The 12,491-nt window shown below is 54.8% G+C and overlaps 1 protein-coding gene across 1 annotated transcript in view; it reads right to left on the bottom strand.

Annotated features, from left to right (window-relative positions):
- Nucleotides 1-2,993: 2,993 nt before the first annotated feature.
- The window catches only part of GINM1 (glycosylated integral membrane protein 1), a 29,646-nt gene continuing 20,148 nt past the window's right edge, over nt 2,994-12,491 (bottom strand). The window contains exons 6-8 of the mRNA XM_078618284.1: nt 11,970-12,103; nt 10,173-10,351; nt 2,994-8,913 (exon numbers count right to left, since the gene is read on the bottom strand). Coding sequence (XP_078474410.1) covers nt 8,829-8,913; nt 10,173-10,351; nt 11,970-12,103 — 398 coding nt within the window. The 3' untranslated portion in view covers nt 2,994-8,828. The remainder of the gene's footprint in view (nt 8,914-10,172; nt 10,352-11,969; nt 12,104-12,491) is intronic.

Below are 12,491 nucleotides of genomic sequence, written 5' to 3'. Positions count from 1 at the left end.
CCCAGCGGCGATGTTTTTATACACCGCACCAGGTACCCATTTGAGGCCGAGTCGACCCAGGGGAGGCCCAGGACCGGTTCAGATAATCGTCAGCGGTGTTGGCCGTGAGCGGGAACCGAACTCGGGTCGCCGGGTTCGTAGCACAGCGCTAACCACTACCCCACCGCTCCCCCCCAACTCACTCGCGCCAATGCTCACCACGCGTCTTCACATCTCCAGGAGGGAGGAGACATTATTGATAAGAAGCAACTGAACCACAGCCCCCCCCCCCCCCATTTAAACTTAGCGACATTCGAAAACGGAGCGGTAGCCAAGGGAATTGTAAACAATGTCTACAAGAGCTCTGTTCTCCACCCAACACACCTCACCCACCGACAGCACGGACATCGATAATAACACAGGTATACATTTTAATACGTCGCAAAGGAAAACATCTTTGTGTCAAACACAGTTTCGGGATAATGATGATTAAAGAACCGGGTGCTGTGTAAATATCGATGCGTCGGTTGTTTTTTGTTGTTGTTGCGTGTTTGTGAGTGCGTTTGCGTGTTCCAGGAATACATTTGAAGGGCGAGGGGGGACCGGTTCACGGAAGTCGGAAGAGTGAACCACGGCTCGGTGAAGACGACACGGCCACTGTGGAAACTCCCTGCCGCGTCGTCCGTCGCGTGCCTGCCATTCAATCGGACGGTTGCCACAACCCACGGGGGGGGGGGCTCCTTCGAGGCTGCAGGAGACACCCAGAGCCAGGACTCGAACCCTCAGAACCCCCTCGAAGCCACTTGGCTCAAAGTTGGGACGCGGACAAGACCCAGTTCGCCAGGGCTCCACATCTCTCGACTCGGCGTCAGATTGATATTTTGTGCACATGCTGTACACACCTGGTTCAACAAAAACAACACTCTGCACCGGATTTGACACGTGTCTTATCAGCATACCTGTCAACCCACACGGCTTAGCCCGTATTCTTGTGCAGGGAAATTGAGTTTTCAGGTCCATACGGCGTACAGCCGTTTCAATACGGGCATCAACAAAAACTGTCTGTTTGTGTTTCTCCCTTGTGATGTCACTTTGTAGGATGAACGTTGGGATTTCTAAGGGGCACGGGGTGACCACTAAGGTCTGAATTGGTCTGCACGGAGGTAGGGGCACTGATAAGGGGTTGACAGGTTTATCGTGGTGCATCGTCGTGGTGGATAGCAGCAGAGCTGTAAACCCAATCGGTTTGCCCCGTATTCTTGTACAGGGAGTTTGCAGATCCATACGGAGTAACAGCCGTTTCAATGCGGGCAAAACACGAGTTAATGTCTATTTGTTTGTGTTTCTCTCCCTTGTGATGGGACTTTGTGAGATGAACGTTGAGATGTATGAGCGCCACGGGGTGTCCGACATTACGGTCTGAGCTGGTCTGCAGCAAGGTAGGAGGGCACCCACAACAACAACAAGGGGTTGGCAGCGATGCGCTCGGGAGCAAACACAGCGCCGTGGGAGACACCACCACCACGCACACCGCCGTCAGCGATGTTGGCCACGCAAGGGGGGGGGGGGCGTGGGGGGAGTGGTGTCTCCCCACGGGGGCGTCATCCTTGCCCATCAATTATTCTCGTGGTACGCGAATCGAGGTTCCACGAGTATGGGTTCTCGCTCCGTTCGAACCGGCAATCCGTGCTCAAAAGTCGATCGCGATGTGGGTTAAAGTCGACGCGTCGATGCCTTTGCCAATCGATCCGTGGATGTAGAAATCCAATTCGGTTGGGATACCGTCGTGCTACACGCCCCGTGCTTTTGATTGGCTGAACATTTTGCACGATCGGCGACTCCGCGGCAGTCCGCTTCTGTTGCAGCACAGCGCCACCACCACACCTCCATAGTGGGCGGGGTCTGTGTGGGAGTGGGCGTGGTGGGCGTGGTCTGTGGGGAGTGGCCTGTGTGTGAGTGGGCGTGGTCTGTGTGGGGGTGGGCATGGTCTGTGGGAGTGGGCGTGGTCTGTGAGGGAGTGGGCGGGGTCTGTGTGGGAGTGGTCTGTGAGTGGGCGGGGTCTATGTGGACGTGGTCTGCGAGGGAGTGGGCGTGGTCTGTGTGGGAGTGGGCGGGGTCTGTGTGGGAGAGGTCTGTGTGAGTGGGCGGGGTCTTTGTGGGCGTAGTCTGTGAGTGGGCGGGGTCTGTGTGGGCGTGGTCTGTGAGGGAGTGGGCGGGGTCTGTGTGGGCGTGGTCTGAGGGAGTGGGCGGGGTCTGTGTGGGAGTGGGCGTGGCATGTGACGGAGTGGGCGTTGTCTGTGGGCGGGGTCTGTGAGGGAGTGGGCGTGGCCTGTGTGGGAGTTGGCGTGGTCTGTGGGAGTGGGCGGGGTCTGTGTGGGCGTGGTCTGTATGGGAGGGACCGACGGTGGGGAGGGTTTCCAGTTCCACCGTGTGTCCTGGTTGAGCCTCCCAGAGATATTCACAATAAAAGTTACTCTGGGTTTTATCGCGTAAATATGAATGTGTCGTTAACCCACCACCACCACCATCCGACACAGCCAATCAGTAAGGTTTGCCACGTAAACGAAACCTGCCAATTAGTTACCAGTTCAGCACTCACCGACGTGTTTGGGAGAGTTAAACCACAACATTTGCAAAATGAGCACGACGTTCCCTCTGGTAAATACAACACCCAGCCTTCATCGGGCGATCGTGCCGAAACGTCGTACTCAAATTGTAAATGTTGTGGGTTTACTCTCCAACACACCGGGTGTGCTCAACGAGTAACGCAATGCTAAAGTGGCCGTGTCGGGTGGCGGCGGCTTTGACAACCCAAAATAACAGCTGTCATGAGCACTGCCCGCGCAAGCCGAAGCCGTGTGGCACCATCATCATCGTGAACATCTGTCGAAGTTGCACAAGGGGACCTAACTCCTCATCACGTGACCCCGGTCACCCCCCACCCCCTCCCCCCAGTGCAATCATTATTGATAAACCAAAAACAACAACAACAAATACACAACCTCAACGCGTGGAACATCCGACTCCCGCAACGCAAATTTTAAATTACGAAACGGAAAAACAAAACGCCAAATAAAAATGAACCATTCGTTTCACGATCGCCTGCTCAAGAATCGTTCACTTAAACAAATTATACAACATGCTCAGCGTGTCTTAGAGACGCCCCAATCCTGGTTCACACCCAAACGACCGGTTGCATGCAACCAGTTGAGCGGGCGAGACAAGAGACCCCCACCTCCACCTGCGCAGCGATTTGCTGCGAGAGACGTCGTCTCCGCCGCGTGTGACGACTCGTCAGGGAGCCGCGACTCAAGTGCTCGTCACAATCGTGAATGCGGCCGCTTCGTTTCTTCTCGGTGCCAAGATAAAACAAATAACCCCCCCCCCCCCATAAACCTACTCGCTCAGAAAAACGGGACAACACAAGTTACAGGCGACGATTCGGCGAAGCGTGATGTCCAGAGAGATGTTGGTGAGGCAAGTGAAATGGGACCACGCATCGTCACAGCGGAGGGGAACTGCCCTGGCTGATCATCTGTGAAGGCCCTCTCCGAATGTCTCAACCCCGACGAGTCGATGCCTCCTCCGACCCTGCAGTGTTAAGTGGAAGCATCGGCTGCTTGGCCTGTTGTGAACTTGTGTTGTATCAATAATTTGGATAACGACGGTGGTGACGATCATGACGATGATGACGATGGTGGTGATAATAACGACGACCATGGATGAGAGACAAGCACCGCCTGGTCAAGGCCCGCTCACTGCCCTGCAGGGCACGGCCTGTCCCACAACACGACCACGCGACTCCTCGTTGCACCACCGACACCTCTCGACAATCTTCATCCGGGCGACGCGTGGACGCGCAAACCTCGCAACTCCGTGGCGTCACGAGGGGACCCCCCCCCCCCTGGCTTTTGGAAGTTTGGTGTGACACATGTTATTTTTTTAATTCCCAACAAACCGCAGCCGTTTGTTTTCACAGACACCACTTAGGCAAGAGAAGTGCACGAGTTTGTTGTTGTTGTTGTTTTAGGTTGTTGAGAACAATTACGCGCGAACCGTAACCCGTTGTAATGTCATCGTCCGGCTCATGTACAACACAGCCAAGAGAGAAACCCGCCTCCAGGAGCGTGGCCGACCACCCCAGCCACCCGCCCGCCAGTGACAAACGCGGGCCACACAAACCACGGACGCGTGGGGCCTTTAAACCCCCCCCCCCCCCAAACAAAAACATCTCCTGGGCCGCGGTGGCCTCTGCGAGACGAACACAACAACAGTGGTAGCCCAGAGGTGGCAGCAGTGCCCTGCCCCAAGCCCCACCACCACGTGCCCCCCCCACCACCACGTGCCCCCCCTACCCTCAATGAGAAGCGATACGATCCGCTCGCATCGTCAGCGATGCAGAACGACGGGGCCCGTTGCGTCGTGAAGACTGCGGCACGGCGAATGCTTGTGTGGGGGCAGGCGCCTCATCCAACAGCAGATAAGATCGTGGATGATGATGATGATGATAGCAGTGTGGCTATCACAAACTGGTCCAAGGCTTGCGTTTGTTAAACAGCCACGACTGGGACAAAATTCATCTGGAAGCCCAATTTGGGTGAACGGATGATAGAACAACAATTACATTTCGGTGATTAAAACAAACCGCTGTGATTTTGGTGAACAAAATAAAAACAAGACACACTCAAGGCTAGGGTCTCGGTGCCTATCTTAGCTCCCGAGGAGAGTGTGCGTGCTTGTGTGTTGTGTATCTACATATGTGTGCGTGCTTGTGTGTTGTGTATCTACACACGTGTGGGAGGGCGGTGGCGTAGTGGTTAGCGCGCTGCGCTGCAAAGCCGGCGACCAGAGTTCAATTCCTGCTTAGATCAATAACAGTGGTGAATACATGAACCGTTCCTGGGCCTCCCCTAGGTCGATTCGGCCTCAAATCAGTACATTGCTGTGGTGTGTAAACATCGCCACTGGGGAGACAAAGGCGGCCGGGCGTGGTTTTGCTCACCCACCCCTTCGTGTGCCGTGGCGGTCGTCATAGGTGCTGCTCGCTAACAGCACTTGCCCCAACAGTCTGTCAAGGCTATACGGGGGGGCTTTGTTTGTGTGTGTGTGTATACTGTCCGTGGGCACACTTGTGCATGCAAAGTGGCAATCGGCACTTGCCCCCAACACATCAAAAGGCGAATTGGGGAATCTGTGTGTACTCATTTGTGTGTGTGGATATAAGCTATCTGAACTAAACTCGAACGGACCAGCGTGGTGAAGTATGGTCAACCCCCCCCCCCCATGATTGCCAATGGGGTGTCGGAGGACGCCTACAAGCAGGAGTGAAGTGACACAAGGGCTGTGATTTATAATAGTTCTCACGCGCGCACGTGTGAACGTGTGAACGTGTAAGCGTGTGAACGTGTAAGCGTGCGTGTGAACGTGCGTGTGCGTTTGTGCAGCGGCTAGCGCGCCTGCGAACGTGGCAAACCTCGCGTTCGATGCCCGCTCAGGACCACAAATAAAAAAACAGCGGCAAACATTCGAATCGGTCCTGGGCCTCCCCGTAAGTCCAACTCAGCCTGGTGTGGTGTGTAAACATCAGCACCACCTCGTGTGCCGTGCCCGCTAACAGAACTTGCCCCAGCAGTCCGTTTGAGGCTATACTGTGCGCATGTATACGTGTGCGTGTGTGCGCGCGCAAGCATGCGCAACGAGTGGTTCCTTTCCATAAAACACACAAAAAAAAGCAATCGGATTTCACGTGCGCGCGTTTACGTACCATCGAAACAAACATGAAAGAAATATCCATAGCAACGACTGCACGGGGGACGAGACCAACGGGAGGGGAAGGGCCAGATCACAACAAAATCACTGCAACCTCTGCAACCGCAGCCTAAGCGGGGCCACGAGGCGGCCACGACGGGTCACGCCGATGCACGCGGCACAATCCGCCGGGTCACGGGGACATCTGCTGGGAGACTCCCGGCCACGAGTCACGAAGGGGACTCAGCCCAAGAACAAGGCCCTGTGGGTCTTGTTTGTTCTAGACGGCACATTCACCCACGCTGCACGCTCACCTCCGCTGTGCGCTCAAATCATTATATTGCGACGTTTGCTCATCCACGGTGGCTAGGAGATGTTAACTACCTCGCCAAGTATACAGGCAGTGGGTTCGATCCCGACCCTGACGCCTGCTGCTGTATATTTGAAGTTTGCGTGTTCTCCATCCCCGTGGAGGCGTGAATTTTTCTCCAGGTCCTCTGGTTTATTCCCTCCACATTAAGAATCAACGTCGTGTGTTTGGAGTATGTGGCTGTATTTGGGCCTTACCTGCAAAAATAAAAAATAGTTAAGTTTGTAAATAGTTCATGAAAGCCTCAGCCAGCCTCAACTCTTTTCCAGCAGTCGGGGGCAATGTGGCAGCGCAATCCCAATTGAGCGATGTGCAGGTCACGTTTGGGCATGTGACTGCTCTTGGCCGACAGCAATGTCCTTGTCTGATTATTTTGGCGATGGGAGGAAACCGGAGGACCCGGGGGAAACCCACGCAGACCAACAGGGCGAGAGGGAACACACAAACGCCACAGAGAGGTCAGGATTCGAACCCAGGCCCCTTGTTGCTGCGAGACACAGACCGGCACCGGCACTCTGGCGCTCTGCACTAAAACTATTCTTGTTTTACCGGGTAAGGACCCACTGAACTCTATAGTTTATTTTTCAGAAGCGACCTGGCAAAGACAAATGATAGCTCAACAAAGTGGCTTATCGCATGGAAATTTAGCGCAAACAAATACTCTGAATGCACGTTCATTCTAAATGCGGAGGGAAAAGCCGAAGGACCCGGACAAAAATCCACGCGACTCACGGGGAAGAGAGAGAGACACCACAAACTCCAAATATACAGCAGCAGGCATCACGGGTCAGGATCGAACCCACGACCTGCTGCATACCAGGCGAGGTCGTTAACATCTCCTAGCCATCTTCTTGATTTTTTTGGTAAAGTCACGTAGAAGGGAAATAATAAAAATACAACAAAATAAAATAATTCTCACGACGTTTTTATTATGTTTTATTTTTATTATTTTATTATTTCCCTTCTACGTGACTTTACCGAAAGAACCAAGAAGATGAATCCCTGCAGTCACGAAAGCTTTAAATCGAAATCTCCTAGCCACCGTGGCACCCGATGCGACGGTGACCTCAACGTGCGGTGTGCACCGTGAGGAGGGAGCCGGTGCAGAGTCTGCGTCGTGCGGTGCGCTGCGGGAGTGGCTGCGGGAGTGGCTGCGTGCTGCTGGGATGATGGCCGTGTTGGGTTAAGACGGTCTGACCAGGTTCATGATAAGCAATCACAGGGGCCGGTAATTTGATATTCACAGTAAGCAGATTTTTATAATAAGGATAATGCCAGTTTATTTACCCAGGAAAAAACATCTCACAGCGCCTCGAGAATCATTTAGCGGGGAGGGTCCTGTGAATCTGGTATGTCTGGCCAGCTGCACGATGAATCGTTTCTGGCTTCACTTGGGAGGAAAGCCCCGGAGCAGCCGGAGAAACCCAGCAACCCGCACGAGGCGGGCGACCCTTCAAAGGCTCCGCGAGGGTGGATTCAATCTCGCAACACCGAATCGAGGCAGTGGGCCAGACCTCATTCTGTGGACCGCACCCGTTGCTGTGCTGCCATCTCCTGGCCACCCTCCCCCCGCCGTCGTCGCGAGGACAACCCCTGGCAATCCCAAGGCGGCCCCACCCGTCCCCACTGACAACGACCAGTTTAGAGAGACGTGAACGAGATTCGGGGAGAATTCCACTCCACGGGGTGGTGGAACGCCTGCCACAACGGCCATCGATGTTATTTCGGCGGCCGCGGCAACGCCAAATGGAAAGCCCCAGGCCGCACATTCTGACCGGGACGCGCGCCCCCGGTGTGGCAAGTGACAGCCACCGGCGTTGGCTGAAGAAAAGAAAAAAACTTCGCAGAGGGGAACTCCTCCGATTTGAACCCTCAGGGGGATGGATGCCTTCGTCTGGCTCCATCGAGCCTCAGGAATAAGCGTGCAAAAAACCCACCCCTACGTGTGCCTACATTGTGTCCTCATTTGTGAGTGTGAATATCAGCAGTTACCAATGGTCCGTAAGAATCTTTTAAAGTGCATTATTCTATGTCGGTGAGTATTAGGTATGAATGCTTTATTCTAAGAACCCTAAAGGTCCTCAAGCCTGGCTCTGTGAATTTCAGTGGTTAACAATGGATCCTAAAGCTGGCCATGTGAGCCTTAGGAATAATCAGTGATGCCTAACAATCCAAGCAGTACCTTAGTGCGTCTCTACGAGCCTCAGGTATTAGCATGGAGCCCTAAGAATCCATTCTAAAAACTAGCCCAAGACTGCATCCTAGTAATGAACAATGAACCATAAACCTGCAATAATCTGGCTCTACGAGCCTCAGGCATCAAGAGCACAAGCCCTAGGAATTCCTAATGGATTCATAGTCTATGAACTCAATGTTGAACGCGAGGAAAGAAAACATCGTCAATATCATCATCGTTATCACTCTTGTTACACAGCACAACCGTTCCGATACACAGCGAGCCAGCATCGTCACTTCCACTCTCGACGAGGAGCGTGGCTCTCAAAGGAAAACCGAGAGAGCGCGAGCGAGACAGAAGAGACGGACAACCGGGAGGGGCATGGAGAACTCGCGCGCAATGATGGGGGGGGGGGGGGGGGGGACAGCTGGCAGCTTATGGCCGCGTAAGTAACAAGGGGTGGGGGGAGTGGTGGGGGTGGTGGGGAGTGGTAGGGGTGGTGGGGAGGTTTCACTGAAATCAGCTCGGGGGTTAAAGTGCGCTCCCCCCATCTTCCTAGCAAGGTGTCCCTTTCTTGTCGACGATTAGCGGCTGGAAGTCCATCTGGAGGTTGTCCACGTAAAACGCCTTCGAGTCGAACCTGGGACACGCAGAGACACGCGGAGACACACAGGTGTGACGATGCGGGGGGGGGGGCCTGCTGGAGACGTACGCACCTCTGTGTTACTCCGTACGTGTGTGTGCGTGTGTGTGTGTGTGCGTGTGCATGCGCTAATCTATACATGTCACTCTGTGCGAATGTATCATGGTCCCACTCTGTTAAGTGAAACATCACGACAAATGCCATCAATGCGGCGACCAAACATGGATCGATCTCCTGGTCTCCAGAGCAACAACACAGACCCACTACCACCATCACCGCCATCAGCACCACCACCATCAACACCACCACCATCAACATGGACCATCGATCTCCCGGTCTCCAAGGCAACAACAACACGAAGCCACGCCAACGGCCCTTTTTCAACTGAACATTGAGGGACACTCCCGGGTGCAGGGCGAGTATCTGACCGACGTGATGAACGCCCACGCAGCAGCAGCATCAAGAAACCCGCGTCTTTGATGCCCCGTATGTGCCAGTCGCTACCACAGCCACGGATAACAACCTGACGACGAGCCACTACCACCAAAAGCACGGCTTGGCCAGAGACACGCGAATAACTCCATCGCAGAGTTCTACGCCTTCCCGCCACCTACACTACCAGCATGAAGACAAGGGGAGCTGCACATAACCAACGTGTACAAAGCCCCGAATTACAAATGGCCACAGCCAGCGCTCACCATGTGCACCAATCCCTGCCCTATACGTTGGTGACTTTAACAGCAACCGTACGAGGTGGGGGTGGGGCTATGCAGTAGGCCAGGTGGACGGCGAAGGCCTCGGTGACTGGATGTCCGCCAAAGATCCGCACTCGGTTATCGATGGCAAGCGGCGAGCAACTTTCCACTCGGCTCGCTGGCAACGCGACTGCAACCCGCACCTCACAAGATCAAAGTGGGAGCACGCTTCACGCATCCCGCTAAATACTCCCAAGCTTCCGCAAAGGTCACCGTAGGCCCTTCATAACCCACATCGTCATCGAAATCCCCGTGATTCTATAAAAACCATGGCCAGGATTGAACCTGGCCAAACGGGCCACGCACTCTTTTATATGCGGATGACCTTGCCCTGGCAACGTAAAAGCAGCCACTATGCGACACGACCCCACACATTGCTGTGTGTCGTACAAGTGGCCGAGTGTCGTATGCGTGTGTAGTACACGTCGCTATGTGTATATCACTATGTACGTGTGCTTGTACACGAGCGTGCGCGCACACGTGTTCCCCGTGCGTGCGTACTTGCTGTCGTGCGCGTGCGGGCACAGCACGCGGAGGCCGAGCACGATGACGGTGCCGCCCAGCGCCCCCACCACCACGAGCAGCGCCGCGCCGCACACCAGCGGCAGGGCCTGCTGCCACAGGCTCCTCCACAGGCGGCACACCTCCTGGCGCAGCATCTCGGCCCGCTGGCACACCAGCTGGAACACACACGCACACACCATACACACGCACACATAAGCATACACGCGCAAGCACACGCACACCCACACACACACACACGTGCACACACACGCACACACATAAACATACACACGCACACAAACGCACGCACACGCGCACGCACACACACGCACGCACACACGCACGCGCACACACACGTGCACACACACGCACACACACGCACGCAAAAAGGTAAAGATTCCCCCCCCCCCCCCCCCCTTAGAGCCTCAACAGACTGTTGGGACAGCGCCTATGAAGGCCGGTACAGCACACGAGGGGGTGGGTGGCCAGCACCACGCCCGGCGGCCTCTCTCCCCAGTGGCGATGTTTGCACCCCACACCAGGTAATCATTAGATGCTGAGTCGACCTAGGGGAGGCACCGGCCTGGTTCAGATAATCGTCACTGGTGTTGGCCGTGAGCGGGAATCGACCCCGGGTCGCTGGGTCCATCGCGCAGCACGATAACCACTGCACCACCGCTCCCCACACACACACGCATACACAGTGACACATTCAACTCGTTAAAAAAGACAAAGATCCCCGCCCCCCCCACGTATAACATTAACAGACTTTTGGGGCAAGTGCTTTTAACGAGCACCTATGTAGGCCAGAAGAGCATGCAACACCACGCCTGGCCATCTTTGTCTCACCTCGTGCTGATGTTTGTACACACCGTAGCAAGTGGTCATTTTAAGGTCCAGTTGACATAAGGGAGGCCCAGGACGGCTTCAAATATCTGGTCGTGAGCGAGCATCGAACTCACCACTACAACTATACACAACTATACATGTACAACTACATGTATACAACCACACACACACATCCTGCCACAGCAACTCAAATCGCTGGCACATCAAAGCCTCACCGAATCTCAAGACTATTTCAGGAGGGTAATGCCAAGTTCACGAAGCCGGGGTTGATGCTGCTGCTGCTGCTGCTGCTGTGCGTGACGCCAATTTAGCAATTTGCAGGCAATTTTTCAGCATTTGGAAGGCTTGGGCCAATACCAGTTTCATTGTACGCAATTGTTATAGCTATGAGAGGGCAACCGGAGAGAACCACAGGAAGCCTGAGTGGAACCGGGGGGGGGGGAAGGGGGCGGAGAGCGAGAGAGAACGTACGAACTGCACTGAGGACGGGTGTCCGAAACTGGTAGTGGACTGCGCTAGTTCGCGACCAATATTATCCATATTATCGATAATTATGAATAATAAGAAGTTTTTTTGGTTAGATCGCGTAAATATAAATTGCTGTTACACCCACCATCACCCGACACAGCCAATTAGTAAGGTTTGTCACAGAAACAAAACGTGCCAATTCGCTACGAGTTCAGCACGCCGGTGTGTGTGTCGTACTCGAATGGTAAACGTTGTGGGTTTACTCTCCAACACACTACCCGTAACGAATTGGCATGTTTTGTTTAAGTGACAAACCTTACTAACTGGCTGTGTCGGGAGGGTGGTGGGTTTATAACGACCACATACATATTTTCGCGATCTAACCCCAAACATTTTTTTTTTACGGAGTGGACTGCGTGCGCTGCCCGCCCCCCCCGCCCCCCCGCCCCCCCGCCTCCCCCCCCCCGCCTCTCTCACCTTGTACGAGGAAGGGGGCTCGGCGCGCAGCGGTGTCTCCGGGAGCTTCCCCGGAGCGGCCGCTTCCTCCAGAGTGGTCTCTGCTTGACCCATCGGGTAGTGGCTGGTCGTCTGCAGGGGTCCCGCGGGCAGCTCTGCGCGCGAGGGGTTGGGGGGGGGGGTTCTCCGTTACGTTTCAGCGCGGGGTGGGCCCCGAGTGACAACTTGATGCCGCCCAGCACACGCGCAACCGAGTTCCGCGAAATTGTCACGGATTCTGATGGAGCCACAGTAGACCGTCGTTGATTTTCCAGCCCGCGATTTATCCCGGCTTCCGATAATTATCCGGCGGTCCCGGGGGCCGATCCGGCGAAACCGGCATGCACCTTCGATTAGCACGGGGTTTGGCTACGTACGGTGCGAAATAAGTTCAACGTACGTACATGCGTACACGTAATCCGGCCATCGCCGGAAAACCTCTCCATCAGCTGTACCAAGTCCGGCAATCGGCACCATGTGCGTAACAAACAAAAGTAGAATGTT

This window comes from Lampetra planeri, chromosome 57 (assembly GCF_965212315.1).
Source record: "Lampetra planeri chromosome 57, kcLamPlan1.2.h2, whole genome shotgun sequence".
In the NCBI taxonomy this organism is placed as follows: Eukaryota; Metazoa; Chordata; class Hyperoartia; order Petromyzontiformes; family Petromyzontidae; genus Lampetra; species Lampetra planeri.
Note: the sequence above shows the minus strand (reverse complement) of the source record. Positions and strands in the feature narration are given on the sequence as shown.